At 49.0% G+C, this 20,414-nt stretch overlaps 1 protein-coding gene across 2 annotated transcripts; it reads right to left on the minus strand.

Moving 5' to 3' along the window:
* Nucleotides 1-13,944, minus strand: nqo1 (NAD(P)H dehydrogenase, quinone 1). 2 transcript variants are annotated; one of them, XM_086223956.1, is made up of 6 exons: nt 13,781-13,944; nt 11,248-11,415; nt 10,091-10,221; nt 1,999-2,112; nt 822-923; nt 1-416 (listed from the first exon to the last, which is right to left on the minus strand). In XM_086223956.1, exons 1-6 carry the CDS (start codon nt 13,782-13,784, stop codon nt 75-77), a joined length of 861 nt encoding a protein of 286 aa, XP_086080082.1. In that variant the 5' UTR covers nt 13,785-13,944; the 3' UTR covers nt 1-74. The 2 variants fall into 2 exon arrangements, with proteins under 2 accessions (XP_086080082.1, XP_086080089.1); XM_086223963.1 differs by lacking the exon at nt 1-416 and adding an exon at nt 457-753.
* Nucleotides 13,945-20,414: the final 6,470 nt, after the last annotated feature.

Genomic DNA, 20,414 nt, shown 5'->3' on the forward strand with positions numbered 1-20,414 from the left:
ATTCTTTAATTTCAGTTTCAGCATTGGTAAAACTCTCGTGGTAAGAAGCTGACAATGCGGCAGGTGAGGAGGTTCTAGGTCCTGCTGGCTGGTTTGTCTCCACTTTCATCCGGGAGCTGGACTTTGGTCTGGTTGTCAGGCGGCAGTCGTTTCCCTAGATGGTGTCCCGTGGTGATGCCGTAGAACTGGGACTCTTTCTCCCTCATCACCTCGGGCCAAAGCAAGAACCCCCCTTGAAAACTGAGGTCAAACAGCTCACATGGGGCAAAGGTCAAAGGCTTTTCGGCTAGCAGTCCTTTTAGTCGGGCACGCCAACCCTCTAGCATAGAGGTTCGTACCCCGGGGGCGGAGTGAGCCGGACTCCAGAAAATCTGGGGCGCGAGAACCTGAAATCCACAGAAATGCAGTGTTCCATTCTGAAAGAAACAGGAGAGAAAGAAATGGGAGCCACTTAGCTTCAAAACGTCTGTGACTTTCATGCTGCTTCCACTATGACCTTAAATCAGTCGTTACACTAAAGTGCCTCTCAGTACAATGATAATTATTACTAATAATAATTCTATCCATTGGTAGTATGTGGGTTATTGGATATAAAGTACTGTAATGCCAATTTTCCTCTTCAGAAGGAACTGCACTGTGCTCATGTAAGATGAATCCAGTAATAATCCAGGGGGTGGTGGGCATGTAGGCAGGCTCAAATCATCCGCTTGGGTAGCAGCAGGCTTTAAGGGGCCGAGAATGAAATCCATTTTTCTGAGGGAGGAAACAAATTACAGCCTCATGCTGAGTTGTGGAGCAGTTCCGAGGTTATTCCTGCTCACCTGCAGAGGCCACAGCGTGACGTTGATGTCCCCGTTGATGCCGTCAGGGCGGAACATAGTTTCCGTTGCTCCAGTTGTGAAAGACAACATAGCTTTCTTATCCTTTGAGGGGACAAAGAAACACACCTGTTATCCAGTGTTAAAGGTAGCATCAACACACTCGACCCTGCTCCAACTCTGTAGACGGAGGCGAGTAAAGTGGCTCAGACCATTCATACTGGACTATCCCATTCACGTAGGAGCAGGCGGTATTCATACTGGTCGACTGTTTCTGCTGGCGACCCCCCAGCTTCCTCACCCTGGCACGAGAGGCCACCGTGATACCGATGACACACGAACAACCAGCGAGCTCTGACTTTAGCAATGCTGCTCACTTCCCTGCCTCAGGCTGCTCCACATTCTTTCTCTTGGAGTTAAACACCTGACAACACCCACGACCTTGTAAGAACCAGAATGACAGGTTTAACATGACCTTGACCTCTCTGACCCCTGATGTCACCCAAGTCTCCATCTTTGGTCTCCTGTTGTTTTACGTGTTCTGTCTCTATGGGTTTGCCCTCTCTGACTCTGCTCAGCAGTTCGAGAGTTCCCAACGCTTCAGCACTTGAGTCCCTAAACAAGGTGTTGGAGAAGGGCGACACCCACGGTTTGATTGGTTTTAAAGTCAGAGCAGCGTGTTTAGGGTTGGTCAGTCAGGGAATCAACTAAACCTCCCACCTGTGAGGCCAGGGACCCTGCTGGGGGAGCCCCGATCAAGTTGATGTGACATCGCTTTGAGTGGGTTCTGATAAAAGCTGAAGGGGTGCTTATTGGGTGTACATTTACTATGATTAGTATCTTTACTTTTCCTATCTATTACCTAGTATCTCGTATAGTATTATGATAAGTATTTGGGCAGGTAGTGTTTTTTTTAGGTAATTTGTTATGCTGTTTAATTGTAGATTAACATAATTTTTAAACTTATTTTTCTGTTCATCAAATCCATTTAAACAAGTTGACAAACACACCAAATGCACACACACATGCACACACACACACACACACACACACACACACACACACACAAACAGAGATCCAGGTTGCTTAACAAATAAGAGCTTATTTTATTTGACTCTCATCATCCTGTGCCCTCTGTGTGTTTATGGGCCCATGTGCTGGACTCGTCCCCCTGACGGACCTTGAAAATACCGTTATTGTACATCCTCTCCAGGGAGAAGGCGAAGCCCTGCGTCAGCACGCGGTCCATCCAGCCCTTCATGATGGCAGGAACACTGAACCAGTACAATGGAAACTGCAGGGTCAATTCATCATGGTTAGTCTCCATTGACTTCTTTTATTTCACTTCCTTACTCATCAAATATTTATTGACACTGCCAATTGACAAATGTGTGTGTCTTTGTTACAGAAGTGGGTGGGTGGACGTCAGTGTTATGTTGTTGTTCACGTGGTCATGAAAATAAAACAATGTTCTCAACATTTCACTGAATGTTTGAATGTGTGTTTGTGCTATGAGAGTGGGTCCACGTGAGTGGGTCCATGACAGTGGGTCCATGAGAGTGGGTCCATGTGAGTGGGTCCATGAGTGTGGGTCCATGTGAGTGGGTCCATGAGAGTGGGTCCATGAGAGTGGATCCATGAGAGTGGGTCCATGTATTGGGTCCATGAGAGTGGGTACAAGTGAGTGGGTACAAGTGAGTGGGTCGATGTGAGTGGGTTCATATCAGTGAGTCCATGTCAGTGGGTTCATATCAGTGGGGTCCATGTCAGTGGGTCCATGTCAGTGGGTCCATGAGAGTGGGTCCATGTGAGTGGGTCCATGAGAGTGGGTCCATGTGAGTGAGTCCATGAGAGTGGGTCCATGTGAGAGGGTCCGTGAGAGTGGGTCCATGAGAGTGGGTCCATGTGAGTGGGTCCATGAGAGTGGGTCCATGTGAGTGGATCCTTGTGAGTGGGTTCATATCAGTGAGTCCATGTCAGTGGGTTCATATCAGTGGGGTCCATGTCAGTGGGTCCATGTCAGTGGGTCCATGAGAGTGGGTCCATGTGAGTGGGTTCATGTGAGTGAGTCCATGTTTGTGGGTCCCAATTAGTGGGTCCATGTGAGTGTGTCTATGTGAGTGGGTCCATGTGGGTGGGGTGCAAGTGAGTTGGTCCATGTGAGTTGGTCCATGTGTGTGGGTATAAGTCAGTGAGTCCATGTGAGTGGGTCCATGAGTGTGGGTCCATGTGAGTGGGTCCATGTGAGTGGGTCCATGTCAGATGGTCCATGTGAGTGGGGTTCATGTGAGTGGGGTCCATGTCTGTGGGTCCATGTGAGTGGGTTCCTGTCAGTGGGTCCATGTGAGCGGGTCCATGTCAGTGGGTCCATGTGAGTGGGTCCATATTAGTGGGTCCATGTAAGTGGGTTCATGTGAGTGAGTCCATGTTTGTGGGTCCTAATCAGTGGGTCCATGTGAGTGTGTCTATGTGAGTGGGTCCATGTGGGTGGGGTGCAAGTGAGTTGGTCCATGTGAGTTGGTCCATGTGAGTGTGTACAAGTCAGTGAGTCCATGTGAGTGGGTCCATGAGTGTGGGTCCATGTCAGTGGGTCCATGTGAGTTGGTTCATGTGAGTGCGTCCATGTCATTGGGTCCATGTCAGTGGGTTCATGTGAGTGGGTCCATGTTTGTGTGTCCATATCAGTGGGTCCATGTGAGTGTGTCTATGTGAGTGGGTCCATGTGGGTGGGGTGCAAGGGAGTTGGTCCATGTGAGTTGGTCCATGTAAGTGGGTTCATGTGAGTGGGGTCCATGTCTGTGGGTCCATGTCAGTGGGTTCCTGTCAGTGGGTCCATGTGAGTGGGTCCATGTCAGTGGGTCCATGTGAGTGGGTCCATATCAGTGGGTCCATGTGTGTGTGTTCATGTGAGTGGGTCCATGTCTGTGGGTCCATGTCAGTGGGTTCCTGTCTGTGGGTCCATGTGAGTGGGTCCATGTCAGTGGGTCCATGTGAGTGGGTCCATATCAGTGGGTCCATGTGTGTGTGTTCATGTGAGTGGATCCATGTCAGTGGGTCCATGTGAGTGGGGTTCATGTGAGTGGGGTCTATGTCTGTGGGTCCATGTCAGTGGGTTCCTGTCAGTGGGTCCATGTCAGTGGGTCCACGTCAGTGGGTCCATGTGAGTGGGTCCATATCAGTGGGTCCATGTAAGTGGGTCCATGTGAGTGGGTCCATGAGAGTGGGTCCATGTGTGAGGGTCCATGTGAGTGGGTACAAGTGAGTGGGTCCATGTCAGTGAATCCATGTGAGTGGGTACAAGTCAGTGAGTCCATGTGAGTGGGTCCATGAGTGTGGGTCCATGTGAGTGGGACCATGTGAGTGGGTTCATGTGAGTGGGTCCACTTCAGTGGGTCAATGTGAGTGGGGTTCATGTGAGTGGGGTCCATGTCAGTGGGTCCATGTCAGTGGGTTCATGTCAGTGGGTCCATGTGAGTGGGTCCATGTGAGTGAGTCCATATCAGTGGGTCCATGTAGGTGGGTTCATGTGAGTGGGTCTGTGTTTGTGGGTCCACATTAGTGGGTCCATGTGAGTGTGTCTATGTGAGTGGGTCCATGTGAGTGGGTAGAAGTCAGTGAGTCCATGTGAGTGGGTCCATGAGTGTGGCTCCATGTCAGTGGGTCCATGTCAGTTGTTTCATGTCAGTGGGTCCATGTTAGTGGGTCCATGTGAGTGGGTTCATGTGAGTGGGTTTATGACAGTGGGTCCATGTGAGTAGGTACAAGTCAGTGAGTCCATGTGACTGGGTCCATGAGTGTGGGTCCATGTCAGTGGGTTCATGTCAGTGGGTCCATGTCAGTGGGTCCATGAGAGTGGGTCCATGTCAGTGGGTCCATGAGAGTGGGTCCATGTGAGAGGGTCCATGAGAGTGGTCCCTTGTGAGTGGGTCCATGTGAGTGGATCTATGTGAGTGGGTTCACGAGAGTGTGTCCATGTGAGTGGGTCCATGTGAGTGGTTCCATGAGAGTGGGTCCATGTGAGAGGGTCCATGTGAGTGGGTACCAGTGAGTGGGTCTATGTTAGTGAATCTATGTCAGTAGGTTCATGTCAGAGGGTCCATGTCAGTGGGGTTCATGTGAGTGGGGTCCATTTCAGTGGGGTCCATGTCAGTGGGTTCATGTCAGTGGGTCCATGTCAGTGGGTTTTTATCAGTGGGTCCATGTCAGTGGGTCCATGTGAGTGGGGTTCATGTGAGTGGGGTCCATGTCTGTGGGTCCATGTCAGTGGGTTCCTGTCAGTGGGTCCATGTCAGTGGGTCCATGTGAGTGGGTCCATATCAGTGGGTCCATGTAAGTGGGTCCATGTGAGTGGGTCCATGAGAGTGGGTCCATGTGAGAGGGTCCATGTGAGTGGGTACAAGTGAGTGGGGCCATGTCAGTGAATCCATGTGAGTGGGTACAAGTGAGTGAGTCCATGTGAGTGGGTCCTTGAGTGTGGGTCCATGTGAGTGGGACCATGTGAGTGGGTTCATGTGAGTGGGTCCACTTCAGTGGGTCAATGTGAGTGGGGTTCATGTGAGTGGGGTCCATGTCAGTGGGTCCATGTCAGTGGGTTCATGTCAGTGGGTCCATGTGAGTGGGTCCATGTGAGTGAGTCCATATCAGTGGGTCCATGTAGGTGGGTTCATGTGAGTGGGTCTGTGTTTGTGGGTCCACATTAGTGGGTCCATGTGAGTGTGTCTATGTGAGTGGGTCAGTGTGAGTGGGTAGAAGTCAGTGAGTCCATGTGAGTGGGTCCATGAGTGTGGCTCCATGTCAGTGGGTCCATGTCAGTTGTTTCATGTCAGTGGGTCCATGTTAGTGGGTCCATGTGAGTGGGTTCATGTCAGTGGGTCCATGTGAGTGGGTCCATGTGAGTGGGTCCATGTGAGTGGGTTTATGACAGTGGGTCCATGTGAGTGGGTACAAGTCAGTGAGTCCATGTGATTGGGTCCATGAGTGTGGGTCCATGTCAGTGGGTTCATGTCAGTGAGTACATGTCAGTGGGTCCATGTTAGTGGGTCCATGTGAGTGGGTCCATGTGAGTGGGTTTATGACAGTGGGTCCATGTGAGTAGGTACAAGTCAGTGAGTCCATGTGACTGGGTCCATGAGTGTGGGTCCATGTCAGTGGGTTCATGTCAGTGGGTCCATGTCAGTGGGTCCATGAGAGTGGGTCCATGTCAGTGGGTCCATGAGAGTGGGTCCATGTGAGAGGGTCCATGAGAGTGGTCCCTTGTGAGTGGGTCCATGTGAGTGGATCTATGTGAGTGGGTTCACGAGAGTGTGTCCATGTGAGTGGGTCCATGTGAGTGGTTCCATGAGAGTGGGTCCATGTGAGAGGGTCCATGTGAGTGGGTACCAGTGAGTGGATCTATGTTAGTGAATCTATGTCAGTAGGTTCATGTCAGAGGGTCCATGTCAGTGGGGTTCATGTGAGTGGGGTCCATTTCAGTGGGGTCCATGTCAGTGGGTTCATGTCAGTGGGTCCATGTCAGTGGGTTTTTATCAGTGGGTCCATGTCAGTGGGTCCATGTCTGTGGGTCCATGTCAGTGGGTTCCTGTCAGTGGGTCCATGTCAGTGGGTCCATGTGAGTGGGTCCATATCAGTGGGTCCATGTAAGTGGGTCCATGTGAGTGGGTCCATGAGAGTGGGTCCATGTGAGAGGGTCCATGTGAGTGGGTACAAGTGAGTGGGGCCATGTCAGTGAATCCATGTGAGTGGGTACAAGTGAGTGAGTCCATGTGAGTGGGTCCTTGAGTGTGGGTCCATGTGAGTGGGACCATGTGAGTGGGTTCATGTGAGTGGGTCCACTTCGGTGGGTCAATGTGAGTGGGGTTCATGTGAGTGGGGTCCATGTCAGTGGGTCCATGTCAGTGGGTTCATGTCAGTGGGTCCATGTGAGTGGGTCCATGTGAGTGAGTCCATATCAGTGGGTCCATGTAGGTGGGTTCATATGAGTGGGTCTGTGTTTGTGGGTCCGCATTAGTGGGTCCATGTGAGTGTGTCTATGTGAGTGGGTCCATGTGAGTGGGTAGAAGTCAGTGAGTCCATGTGAGTGGGTCCATGAGTGTGGCTCCATGTCAGTGGGTCCATGTCAGTTGTTTCATGTCAGTGGGTCCATGTTAGTGGGTCCATGTGAGTGGGTTCATGTCAGTGGGTCCATGTGAGTGGGTCCATGTGAGTGGGTCCATGTGAGTGGGTTTATGACAGTGGGTCCATGTGAGTGGGTACAAGTCAGTGAGTCCATGTGATTGGGTCCATGAGTGTGGGTCCATGTCAGTGGGTTCATGTCAGTGAGTACATGTCAGTGGGTCCATGAGAGTGGGTCCATGTCAGTGGGTCCATGAGAGTGGGTCCATGTGAGAGTGTCCATGAGAGTGGTCCCTTGTGAGTGGGTTCATGAGAGTGGGTCCATGTGAGTGGGTCCATGTGAGTGGTTTCATGTGTGTGGGTCCATGTGAGAGGGTCCATGTGAGTGGGTACAAGTGAGTGGGTCCATGTTAGTGAATCTATGTCAGTGGGTTCATGTCAGTGGGTCCATGTCAGTGGGGTTCATGTGAGTGGGGTCCATTTCAGTGGGTTCATGTGAGTGGGTCCATGTCAGTGGGGTTCATGTGAGTGGGGTCCATGTCAGTGGGTTCATGTCTGTGGGTCCATGTCAGTGGGTTTATGTCAGTGGGTCCATGTCAGTGCGTTCATGTCAGTGGGTTCATGTCAGTGGCTCCATGTCAGTGGGTTCATGTCAGTGGGTCCATGTCAGTGGGTCCATGTGAGTTGGTCCATGTCAGTGGGTCCATGTCAGTGGGTCCATGTCAGTGGGTACAAGTCAGTGAGTCCATGTGACTGGGTCCATGAGTGTTGGTCCCTGTCAGTGGGCTCATGTCAGTGGGTCCATGTCAGTGGGTCCATGAGAGTGGCTTCATGTCAGTGGGTCCATGAGAGTGGGTCCATGTGAGAGGGTCCATGAGAGTGGTCCCTTGAGAGTGAGTCCATGTGAGTGGATCCATGTGAGTGGGTCCATGAGAGTGGATCCATGTGAGTGGGTCCATTATAGTGGGTCCATGTGAGAGGGTCCATGTGAGTGGGTACAAGTGATTTGGTCCATGTCAGTGAATCCGTGTCAGTGGGTTCATGTCAGTGGGTCCATGTCAGGGGGTCCATGTCAGTGGGGTTCACGTGAGTGGGGTCCATATCAGTGGGTCCATGTGAATGAGTTCCATGTCAGTGGGTCCATGTGAGTGGGGTTCATGTGAGTGGGGTCCATTTCAGTGGGGTCCATGTCATTGGGTTCATGTCAGTGGGTCCATGTCAGTGGGTTCATGTCAGTGTGTCCATGTCAGTGGGTTCATGTCAGTGGGTCCATGTGAGTGTGTCTATGTGAGTGGGTCCATGTGAGTGGGTACAAGTCAGTGAGTCCATGTGAGTGGGTCCATGAGTGTGGGTCCATGTCAGTGGTACCATGTCAGTGGGTCCATGTCAGTGGGGTTCATGTGAGTGGGGTCCATGTGAGTGTGTCCATGTGAGTGGGGTCCATGTCAGTGGGGTCCATGTCAGTGGGGTCCATGTCAGTGGGTTCATGTCAGTGGGTCCATGTCAGTGGGTTTTTATCAGTGGGTCCATGTCAGTGGGTTCATGTCAGTGTGTCCATGTCAGTGGGTTCATGTCAGTGGGTCCATGTCAGTGAGTCCATGTCAGTGGGTCCATGTCAGTGGGTTCATGTCAGTGTGTCCATGTCAGTGGGTTCATGTCAGTGGGTCCATGTCAGTGAGTCCATGTCAGTGGGTTCATGTCAGTGTGTCCATGTCAGTGAGTCCATGTCAGTGGGTCCATGTCAGTGGGTTTTTATCAGTGGGTCCATGTCAGTGGGTTCATGTCAGTGGGTTCATGTCAGTGGGTTCATGTGAGTGGGTCATATTAGTTGGTCCATGTCAGTGGGTCCATGTCAGTGGGTTCATGTGAGTGGGTCCATGTTTGTCGGTCCACATTAGTGGGTTCATGTCAGTGGGTTCATGTCAGTGGGTTCATGTCAGTGGGTCATGTCAGTGGGTCCATGTCAGTGGGTTTTTATCAGTGGGTCCATGTCAGTGAGTCCATGTCAGTGGGTCATATCAGTTGGTCCATGTCAGTGGGTCCATGTCAGTGGGTCATATCAGTTGGTCCATGTCAGTGGGTCCATGTCAGTGGGTTTTTATCAGTTGGTCCATGTCAGTGGGTCCATGTCAGTGGGTCCATGTGAGTGGGTTCATGTGAGTGGATCCATGTTTGTCTGTCCACATTAGTGGGTCCATGTGAGTGTGTCTATGTGAGTGGGTCCATGTAAGTGGGTCCATGTGAGTGGGTCCATGTGAGTGGGTCCATGTCAGTGGGTCCATGTCAGTGGGTTCATATCAGTGGGGTCCATGTCAGTGGGTCCATGTCAGAGGGGGTTCTCCTCCCTCTTGCTCTCAACCTGGTGTTCTTGGATCTTCTCTATCCAGGGTGGTGCCTCTGTGTCCCCTCCACCCTTCCCTCCATCTAACAATCATTTATCAATTGATCGCCTGTAATCAAATACCCCCCCATTGAACTTGTGCCTTTCTACACCTTCATGCTTGGAAAGCGAGGCCAGTCCAGCCCCCTGTACTGCAGTCCTGAACCCTCGTGATTCGACACCTGTGCCTGCAGGGCCTCTGACTTCCGTGGGTGGATGCCAGCAGAATGAGCCTGGGCTTCCTTCCCCTCCACAGAAGTCCAGGATTCACAAAGGCCGCTTTTTCCCTGCGTTATCACATTTTAGCATGAAGGTCCCTTTCAGAGGTTTACTGCGTCTGACACCTGGGTCACAGCGGCGCAGCACAGGAGGCTAGCATATGATGGTAGCCATGATCTGAGTATAACTGATGTGAGTTTCTGTTGTTCTACTGTTCACGAGGCATCTCTGTCAGACGCATCAAGCCAGCGTTGCACTGTGACCTGCACTCTGGACGCACGACTGCAGCTTTGTGCTGCTTCGTGCTGCTTCCTTCCTCAACGTGACCACACTTGTCATCCTATTTGGTCACTAGCACCAAGTACCAATGTACGCCGATACGGTAACCAAAGACCGTGCTCCAGGCATGATGTAAGAAGCCCTCTGACTTTAGCAGACTGCTGGGTCTCAAGAATCCTTCCTGGGCCTGTTGTCGGCGCTTCGACCGTCTCCACAGATGTTTGGCCATCAGTCTCGTTTGTTTTGCCCCCAGTGTCAACACAAAATGCGCATGACCTCTGACCTGGAAGATGATGATGTCGGCCGCTTCGACTTTGTGCTGCTCGGCCACGATGTCTTCGCTGAGCCGCTTCTCCATCCACGCATGCATCGTCTCCTCTCCATACTGGAAAAGTTTGGGGTTTTTCAGTTCGCCTGGACACAAAACACTTTCAAACTCAACATCTGGAAATGTTCTTCATTTTTACTGGCAACAAATCCCATAACCTCCCGTCATGACATCATCCCAGCAGGTATGACACCTGAGGCCGCAGCCTGAGCCTCCTCTTCCAAGCCTGAGAGCTCTAATTTTGACCAAAACATTTCAAATGTCACGAATGAGCCTCGTTGTCGCACTGAGTAAGGTTTTCCCTCTGCACCCTGAACACAAACACACTCACACACTCACACACACACACACACAAACACACTCACACACACAAACACACTCACACACACACACAAACACACTCACACACACAAACACACTCACACACACACTCACACACACACACACAAACACACTCACACACACAAACACACTCACACACACACACAAACACACTCACACACACAAACACACTCACACACACACTCACACACACACACACACAAACACACTCACACACACAAACACACTCACACACACACACAAACACACTCACACACACTCACACATACACACACACACACAAACACACAAACACACTCACACTCAAACACACACACACACAAACACACTCACACACACACAAACACACTCACACTCAAACACACACACACACAAACACACTCACACACACACACAAACACACTCACACACACACACACAAACACACTCACACACACACACACACAAACACACTCACACACACAAACACACTCACACACACACACAAACACTCACACACACTCACACATACACACACACACACAAACACACAAACACACTCACACTCAAACACACACACACACACAAACACACTCACACACACACAAACACACAAACACACTCACACTCAAACACACACACACACACAAACACACTCACACACACACACGGTGGCAAACTGACGTCCTGAATTATCGTGATTTTTCACTGCAAGCATCATGAGGTCAGACACATGTCACATGTAGGCTGCTGGCAGCTTGAGTGTGTCGTTAACAGAGGAGACTGATCACCGATGATGTCATCTTGTGTGGCGTTGGCTCTGAAGTTGATGGCATAAAGGTCAGACACGGTGACCCGGTAGCCCTGCTCCTCCAGCTCCTGCACTGCCACGTCCCGGACCGCTGCATTGAAGGAGCCCGGGTCCTGGTGGGCGTACACGATCAGGACTGTTTTCTGAGCTGACATACACACACACACACACACACACACACACACACACACACACACACACACACACACACACACACACATGATCTCACGAGAATCCTCGAAGTCTGCAGGACATTTTAGTTCAAAGGATCCATAAATTGTTTGTCAAGTATTTCAAGTCAATCAACAACAACAAAAACTGTCTCAGATGCATTGATCTTTGTGCGAATGTTGTCACCTGAAACTCTCATGGACGTCAGCGTTTGGCTCACTGAAGAGAGCTTTTGTCACAATTAGAGACAAACAGTCGAGCGGGAACGAAGAACCAAAGCAAACACAGTTTTCTCTACAATCCCTGATAGGATCTTCCATCATGCAGGTGGCGGTTAAACAGGAACCATGACATCAGCAAGGTGGGTTTGACATCTGAACTGCACAACATTCACAATGCTGTTAGCCCCGTGTGACCAGGCGGTGCGTCAGCAGCAGATCGGGTTTCACGTCTGAGCTTGTGATGTCGTGAAGCCCAGAAACCTGCAGGAGAACACCCAGTATGGTGTAGTACAGCCGCGGCTGACGCGTCTGCTGACCCGTGGTCACGGCGTCTCAAACAACGCTTCTCTGTGTGGCGGCAGGAGGAATCTGAATGTTCCCCGAGGCCAAAGACAGAGACAGAGCAGCAGAGCCGGCGGCTGCAGCAGCAACACAACTGGTTTGTTCTCCACGACAACAAGCTTCCTCTGGTCTCACAGCAGCGCTGCTCCTGCTCACCGACCACCAATCAGCAAAGCAGCGCCATCAGACCTGGAGGTCCTCTGGGACCCCCGTTTATTCATGGATGTCATACATTTACTAACATAACAATATTAGATCAAGAGTCAGATACAAACTGTAAATAAAAAGGTTGCGATTAAATTAAACTTATTTCCTTAACACCCTTACAATTTGACATCTCCCAAAAATCATTCACTCCAATTTGAACATGTTTAAACTACAATATAAACTTTATTTTAACACCAGTGTGTCACTATTTTCTCTTTGTTATCACTTAGTTGTCATTTTGAAGAATTGAACTGTCAACCCTTGCCACACACACACACACACACATATATATAAAACATCCATATTATATATTTATATTTCTTACTTCAGAATTTTACCTTCTACACTCAAGAGCCTGAAGTCCTTTACTTATATTTGAATGAATCGCCGCATCAACCTCTGCCAGAGTATTTTGGTTTTGTCCTGCTTGTGTTTCTCTCTGAGTAATGAACACTTTTACTACCTCCAAAGTCTTGCAGAGCACCAGGAAAAAGAAAAGTGTAACAAAAGCATAGCTTCCAAATGTAACATAAACCACATGTGAGACTTGGCCACTCAGTTTAAATGAGTTTAAGATCAAAATTCTGGCTTTTTTAAGGCATATTTTTGCTCCGGAGGTCAACACCTGACCTCTCATGCTGCGACTGTGCTCTCCAGTGAGCTTAGCAAGCTAACGCTGTGTTTCTGATGAGCAGGTCGCTGCACTGCTGGCTGCAGTTGGTTCAGAACTACTAACTACTATTTGTATGTGGTGAAAAGTCAGTGAGAGTAAACAACAGAAACTATGAGCTAAAAGACTCTAAACCGCAGGATGAAGCAGAATGGAAATGCAGACGAGCGACATGATTCTCTGTTGTGGCTTCACTTCCACGGAACGACAGTCACATCTGCCTCTGTTTGGACGCTGACCAACAATGTGGCCTTGTTCACTTCATGTCATTTTATTAAAGTTTTTCTCAGTTTCTAGTATATTTCCACTCAGACGATCTAACCGATGGCCTCATAGCACTTTTGTCAAATCTCAAATGTTCCGTTATGATGTGATCAAACTGTTGGATTGTAGCTTTTGATGGCAGCTACATTTAGAAGGTCGATTTCTGGGAAAACTCCAAATGTAATCAGGACAAACTGAGAAATCCCAGAGGCGACACTGCTGGTGTGCCAGGCTGATCCAGGAGAGGATCCCTCCTTTCACCCTTCTGGCTTTGGCAGCCTCAGCTGGAGTTTCACTTTCTTTTGTCAATAATTCATCCCCACCTTGTCAGTCACTTCATGACAGAGAGCAATAAAAGCCAGAGACAGGAGGGGTGAGAAGCTTCTCTTTGTAACGCCGTCACAGTTTTCATGCAGCCACAACAATCCAACAAGTGTTTGACTTCAGAGAAACACAATCACTAATCTACACTGCTCAGTTCAGAAGGTTTGACTCTCCAGTATGTGGACTCCTGCGAGGACAATAAATGTGCCATAGACACGTTAAAGCAGCAAAGTATGCATTCTGCTGCTTGAATTCAAGTATCAGATCAGGAGCCTAAAAAGATGTCCTATTCCTGTAAATCTGAGTGGACTCACCCATGCTGTGGGTCTGCCAGATCAGTCTGCACCCGTCTGGACCAGGTCCCTGCAGCTTTTATACACCCTGCAGCTTTCTTTGCGTGAGAAACATGGTTAGATCGGATATACGATGGAGGAAATATGTCTCACAGTTACAACTACACACTGGAGGGAGGAAGAAAAAAAACTGCTGTGGAACTGCAGGACCGGTTTGGTTTAGTGTTTTGAAAGGGAGGAGGTTGGAGTGTGTGTGTGTGTGTGTGTGTGTGTGTGTGTGTGTGTGTGTGTGCGCGTGTGTGTGCATGTGTGTGTGTGCGCGCGCGTGTGTGTGTGTGTGTGCGCGCGTGTGTGTGTGTGTGTGTGCATGTGTGTGTGTGCGCGCGTGTGTGTGTGTGTGTGTGCATGTGTGTGTGCGCGCGCGCGTGTGTGTGTGTGTGTGTGTGTGTGTGTGTGTGTGTGTGTGTGTGTGTGTCTGAGTTAGGCTGTGGAGTCACTGGTGCAGGGGAATAAGATTGGTTTCACTTGGCCTGGAAAAGAATGTTTGGGTCACTTTCAAGGGATTATCCAACAGGGTCATGTGGCCTAATAAACGCGTTAATCCGACTTAATTCCACCTTGTTAACGACGAGTGGAGGAAGGCGTCAGTGTAGTGAAGACTGAGCTCTCGCCAAGTCCTTGACTTTAATGTCACTAAGCTGTCATCGGGTTCTTTGCAAACAGGCTTTTATGACTGACTGATTTTGGTTTTGAGTGTGTCAGCAGGACAAAAGCCGGCCGTGAAGGTGAGAAAATGTCCCCTGGTAGCCATCCTGGAGCCTTAGTCACATAATTGTCCAAGTTTATCAAGATAATCAAATTTTCAATTCTTGAACATGTTAAGCTCTTGCATCCATGTTGCATCCAAATGGAGTGAAAAAGAAAAAAAAATCAGTGACTGGATGACAACTCCACCTGCTGAGGAGGATCACGTGATGAGAACAAAAGCCCCATAGATACCACAGGAATGTGGTTCTGCCACTTTTCCATTCATTTGAATAAATATGTATGTTTAATTGATGTCATGTTCACTGAGGAGTTGATATCTCAGAGCTGTGAATGTGCCTTGAACTGAGCAGCTGCATTACTGAGAAAACTAAGTATTCAACTTCAAGTTCAGCTGACGCAGCAGTTTGAGAGCGTCTTACTGCTGCATGGGGATGCATCGATGAGGGGAAAAGCAGGAAATAAGGAGAGGAATTAGACTGAAATGCTGGAAAGGGGGAGTGTCCTGAGCGTGTCCCACACAACAGCCCTACACCCACCGGACTACACTGTTCCTCAGGGAGAAGAGACCAGTGTCTTGCTCCTAATGCAAAACACTTTCCTCAAAGGGAAATCTGATCCAGCAGGACAGAACTGCCAAGACCACCGGCCTCATGTGTCTTAGCTCGTAGCTACTGTAAATAAATGCTGCGATAAGCTGGCGGTTCATTGACAGGTGGATGTCATGATATTATTGGTTGGTACGTGCTCATGTGTCATATTTTACTTTTCAGGAAGAAAACATGAGTGGATTTTAAGGAAAGATACAAAGAAGTTAATTTTCGGTCTTTTTTTTGGCATATAGTAAACAAAGATGAAAAACATGACCCAGGATCTGAACAAAAGGACATTCAGAATTTCAGCTTCAGTTAACTCACCGTTTTCAGGCAGCAGAGGAACTTCTTTTACGTCTCAAACCAGAGATGTTGAATCTGCACTAAAGCTCCAATGAAGACTCACAGCACCTCAAAACGTTTGCTAACCAAAAACACGCAATTATCCTTGAGTAAGTCAAGGTTCTTCTGGAACAGCACCTTCAGAAATGTATGCTTTCCTGTGCAATATCCAAAAACCAGTAGGTGGTTTGGTGCTCTTCTACATTGTTGACGAATTTTGTGTGATGAAGGAATCGCTCAGACACCAGAGGGAGGCTGGGGACTCAGAGACGGCTGAAGCTGGACCCTTTAATGGACGTCCATATCAGCTGTGCAAGGCTGGCTGTGAGATGAGGTTAAGTTACTCCCCCAGAACATCTTGGCCCCCCCTGGTGAACACTGGTACTAGTAATGTTAGCACTACCAGTGACACCTAACTGGAACACCTGAGTCCCCCCTGGTGAACACTGGTACTAGTAATGTTAGCACTACCAGTGACACCTAACTGGAACACCTGAGTCCCCCCTGGTGAACACTGGTACTAGTAATGTTAGCACTACCAGTGACACCTAACTGGAATACCTGAGTCCTCCCTGGTGAACACTGGTACTAGTAATGTTAGCACTACCAGTGACACCTAACTGGAACACCTGAGTCCCCCCTGGTGAACACTGGTACTAGTAATGTTAGCACTACCAGTGACACCTAACTGGAACACCTGAGTCCCCCCTGGTGCACACTGGTACTAGTAATGTCAGCTCTACCAGTAACACCTAACTGGAACACCTGAGTCCTCCCTGGTGAACACTGGTACTAGTAATGTCAGCACTACCAGTAACACCTAACTGGAACACCTGAGTCCTCCCTGGTGAACACTGGTACTAGTAATGTTAGCACTACCAGTGACACCTAACTGGAACACCTGAGTCCCCCCTGGTGAACACTGATACTAGTAATGTCAGCACTACCAGTGACACCTAACTGGAACACCTGAGTCCTCCCTGGTGAACACTGGTACTAGTAATGTCAGCACTACCAGTAACACCTAACTGGAACACCTGAGTCCCCCCTGGTGAACACTGATACTAGTAATGTTAGCACTACCAGTGACACCTAACTGGAACACCTGAGTCCCCCCTGGTGAACACTGGTACTAGTAATGTCAGCACTACCAGTGACACCTAACTGGAACACCTGAGTCCCCCCTGGTGAACACTGGTACTAGTAATGTCAGCACTACCAGTGACACCTAACTGGAACACCTGAGTCCTCCCTGGTGAACACTGGTACTAGTAATGTCAGCACTACCAGTAACACCTAACTGGAACACCTGAGTCCCCCCTGGTGAACACTGGTGCTAGTAATGTTAGCACTACCAGTAACACCTAACTGGAACACCTGAGTCCCCCCTGGTGAACACTGGTACTAGTAATGTCAGCACTACCAGTAACACCTAACTGGAACACCTGAGTCCCCCCTGGTGAACACTGGTACTAGTAATGTCAGCACTACCAGTAACACCTAACTGGAACACCTGAGTCCTCCCTGGTGAACACTGGTACTAGTAATGTCAGCACTACCAGTAACACCCAACTGGAACACCTGAGTCCTCCCTGGTGAACACTGGTACTAGTAATGTTAGCACTACCAGTAACACCTAACTGGAACACCTGAGTCCTCCCTGGTGAACACTGGTACTAGTAATGTCAGCACTACCAGTAACACCCAACTGGAACACCTGAGTCCTCCCTGGTGAACACTGGTACTAGTAATGTCAGCACTACCAGTAACACCCAACTGGAACACCTGAGTCCTCCCTGGTGAACACTGGTACTAGTAATGTTAGCACTACCAGTAACACCTAACTGGAACACCTGAGTCCCAAGACCAAGAAGGTTAAATCAGCGTCTACCAGATGAACATCCTTATCATACATGTGATGTCGTTTCACGTGCGACCCCAGAGGAGCGTGTTGCTGCTCACAAGTCTTTTCTTTTCCTTTTCAGATATAAATGATCTTTTGGGGAGATCGGCGCCCCCTGACCAGTTCAATAATCAATTATTCTGCTCAGAAAGACAAGAAAAGCAGGAGTATTTTTGCAGGTTTCTCTTCTCAAGCTTTCAGGGGCTTCACTTTGTTCACTGGGACACAGGCACATTTTTCAGGTTTTCATCTGGATCCGTCCTCTCAAGCAGATCGTTTCAGATGTATTAATGTGTGACAGTTGGACGGCATGGCATTTTACTGGTTCATTCGCATGGCCAAGGGTCGCTGGTTCGATCCTGGACCTCGGTGACCATGTCCAAATGTCCTTGAGCAAGATACTGAACCCATAATTGCTCCTGATGAGCTGGTTGGTGCCTTGCATGGCAGCCTTCACTGTGTGAACGGGTGAATGAGACGACACTGTAAAGAGCTTTGAGTGCCGCTAAAGTAGAAAAGCGCTATATAAAATTGAGTCCATTAAAGTTGTGCGAGGGGAAAAAGAACATTTTTTAAGATCTTAAATCAACCAATAGAGTAGTAATTCTTCAGAGCTTGAGGATGACATCTCTTGATGTTCATTCATTCTCTGTCGTGTGAGAAAATGGGCTCCGCCAAGAATTTAGAATTTTCTTTCCTTTGCGACGCAACCTGAAAACCACATGTGGAAATGGATGCTTTATTGAATGTAAAACTTTTTTGTAATGTTTGTTTTAAGCTACTTTTTTCTGAAAATATGCCAGTAGTGTTTCATTAGAAATACAAATCTTACCCCAGAGGTGTGTATATGTAGTTTGTGCGACACATCTACCCTCTGGAATATTAATTTGTTTTATTTGTACATCTTCAAGCTCCTAATACAGGCAGTGTCCAGACTGGCATCTCTCCCTGTTGCCTTGGGAGCTGGAGACTGTGAGGCGACATGTTGTGAACTAGACTCAACAGGCTGGAATGTGGCAAGAATGTTACCTGAACACTTCTGCCACCTGCCAATCACCTGGTTGAGCCTCAGCAATGAAGAACTGCTAGCAGTACAGGCCCAGAGGACGACTCCCCGGAGCTGGCAGCACAGAATCATGGTGAGTCCTACAGGCAGGAAGCTCAGCCTCGTGGATGTCAGGAGCAAGTCAAGTCAGTTTTATTAGTGTGTCACCAAACCCCAACCAAAGTTCTGTCCTGACTCTGTCCAAGTAGAGCAGGTCCAGCACCTCCCTCCTTCAATGAACCTCCACCCAACAATTCTCCATCAGCAGCACATCCTGCAACAGCAGCCACCAGAACCTTCCTTTACCAGCAGGAAGGTGGAGCAGATCCAGGATCAGTGGGGACGGAGAGAGCAGGAGAGCAGGACAGAGACAAAGACAGAGAATGGAGGAAGACAGAGAGACAGAAGGAAAGAGAGGGACAGAGATAAAGAGGGAGAGAAAGGAGGAGAGACTGATGGACAGAGACAAAGACAGAGAATGGAGGAAGACAGAGAGACAGAAGGAAAGAGAGGGACAGAGATAAAGAGAGAGAGACAGGAGGAGAGACTGATGGACAGAAACAAAGACAGAGAATGGAGGAAGACAGAGAGACAGAAGGAAAGAGAGGGACAGCGATAAAGAGAGAGAGAAAGGAGAAGAGACTGATGGACAGAGACAAAGACAGAGAATGGAGGAGGACAGAGAGACAGAAGGAAAGAGAGGGACAGAGATAAAGAGAGAGAGAAAGGAGGAGAGACTGATGGACAGACGGGGACGTGAGCAGGTGGAGCTACGGGTGGCAGCTGGAGCCTCTTCAGGTCTGGAGCCTCCTCCAGCAGCACCAGGATCTGGGATGAGGGGAGAAGAAGAGGAGTTAGTAACACGTCTGAGGACAGGAGGAGGACAGAGAAGCCCAGTGCATCATGGGAGATCCCAGCAGTCTGAGCCTAGAGCAGCAGGTCTAAGGGCCAGCCTAAGCAGTCCTGACTATAAGCCTGATCAACAAGGAGGTCTTAAGTCTGCTCTTAAACCTAGAGAGGGGGTCTGGGTCCTGGACTGAAACTGGGAGACGGTTCCACAGGAGGGGAGCCTGATAACCTGGGAACAACAGGCTTCCTGCCTGCTAGACCAAACAGAGGGTTGAACTTGATTGTTACATTTTTGCTGGTTCCAGTGTCGTACGCTGCCATCATGATTCTTGCTGCGTATGTGTGTTACTGGTATATCATCTATGCTTAGGTCATTATGATCTACAGCCCTTCATTTCCCATTGATGGATGTATCTCTTTGTGTAATATTCCTCAGTCATGAAGAGAGAAGTCAGTTCAGTCAAAGAACTCCTCTTGCCTCAGCCCAGACATGCACCCACGCTCAGCTCCAGAGCAAATACCAGCACGCTCACGGACCCGGGGACAGGAAGCAGATTCAGTCCCTGCAGTTTTTCTTTCTTTTCTTAAATAAAATTAGAATTAAGAATGACTTACAATGCTGGAGCTGAGGGAGATGTAAGAGTGGTCAACGCCGTTTGTGCTTCTTATCTGCATCCAGTAGAAGCAGTGATTACTGGTTAACTTCAGTTCAGCCTTGTTCACGCGCACTTTTGATGAGTTTGCTGTGGGTCTTTATTAACATGTTGATTGGGAGTAAATCCAGACAACGTCAATGCTGAACTCCTCAGCTCACCGGCTCAGAGACGCCTCCCGCAGAGCAGGATCCAGCTGCTCTTCTCTCACAGGTGCTGGAGAATCTTAATTCATTGAACAGTCACAGAGCTTTGACCAAGTCCTACAAATCGAACTCTCCTGCTCGGCCGGGGCAAGACTTTGGCTACACTATTGTTTTGTATTTTAATGATCAGCTTGAAATGTATTGATGGAATCCATTGAATGTTGAGTGTTTTGTCTCAACACCCTGCACACATTGGGCTCTGTGTCATCACCGCAATTGCAAAAACCTATTTAATGTATTCTAGATGACTGCTACTGAGATATCTAGTATTTTTCTGCCAAATTGTGATGCTACATTGT

This window comes from Aulostomus chinensis, chromosome 2, assembly GCF_037954235.1.
Source record: "Aulostomus chinensis isolate RoL2024-O1b breed Wild chromosome 2, RoL_Achi_v1.0, whole genome shotgun sequence".
Lineage (NCBI taxonomy): Eukaryota > Metazoa > Chordata > Actinopteri > Syngnathiformes > Aulostomidae > Aulostomus > Aulostomus chinensis.

What these genes read in the sequence shown, in the direction of transcription:
- nqo1 (XM_086223956.1), bottom strand. An exon ending in CCGACATCATCATCTTCCAG is followed by an intron (nt 2,113 to 10,090) that starts GTCAGAGGTCAT and finishes TTGACCCTGCAG; the next exon opens with TTTCCATTGTACTGGTTCAG. An exon ending in ACAATAACGGTATTTTCAAG is followed by an intron (nt 924 to 1,998) that starts GTCCGTCAGGGG and finishes GTCCCCTCAAAG; the next exon opens with GATAAGAAAGCTATGTTGTC.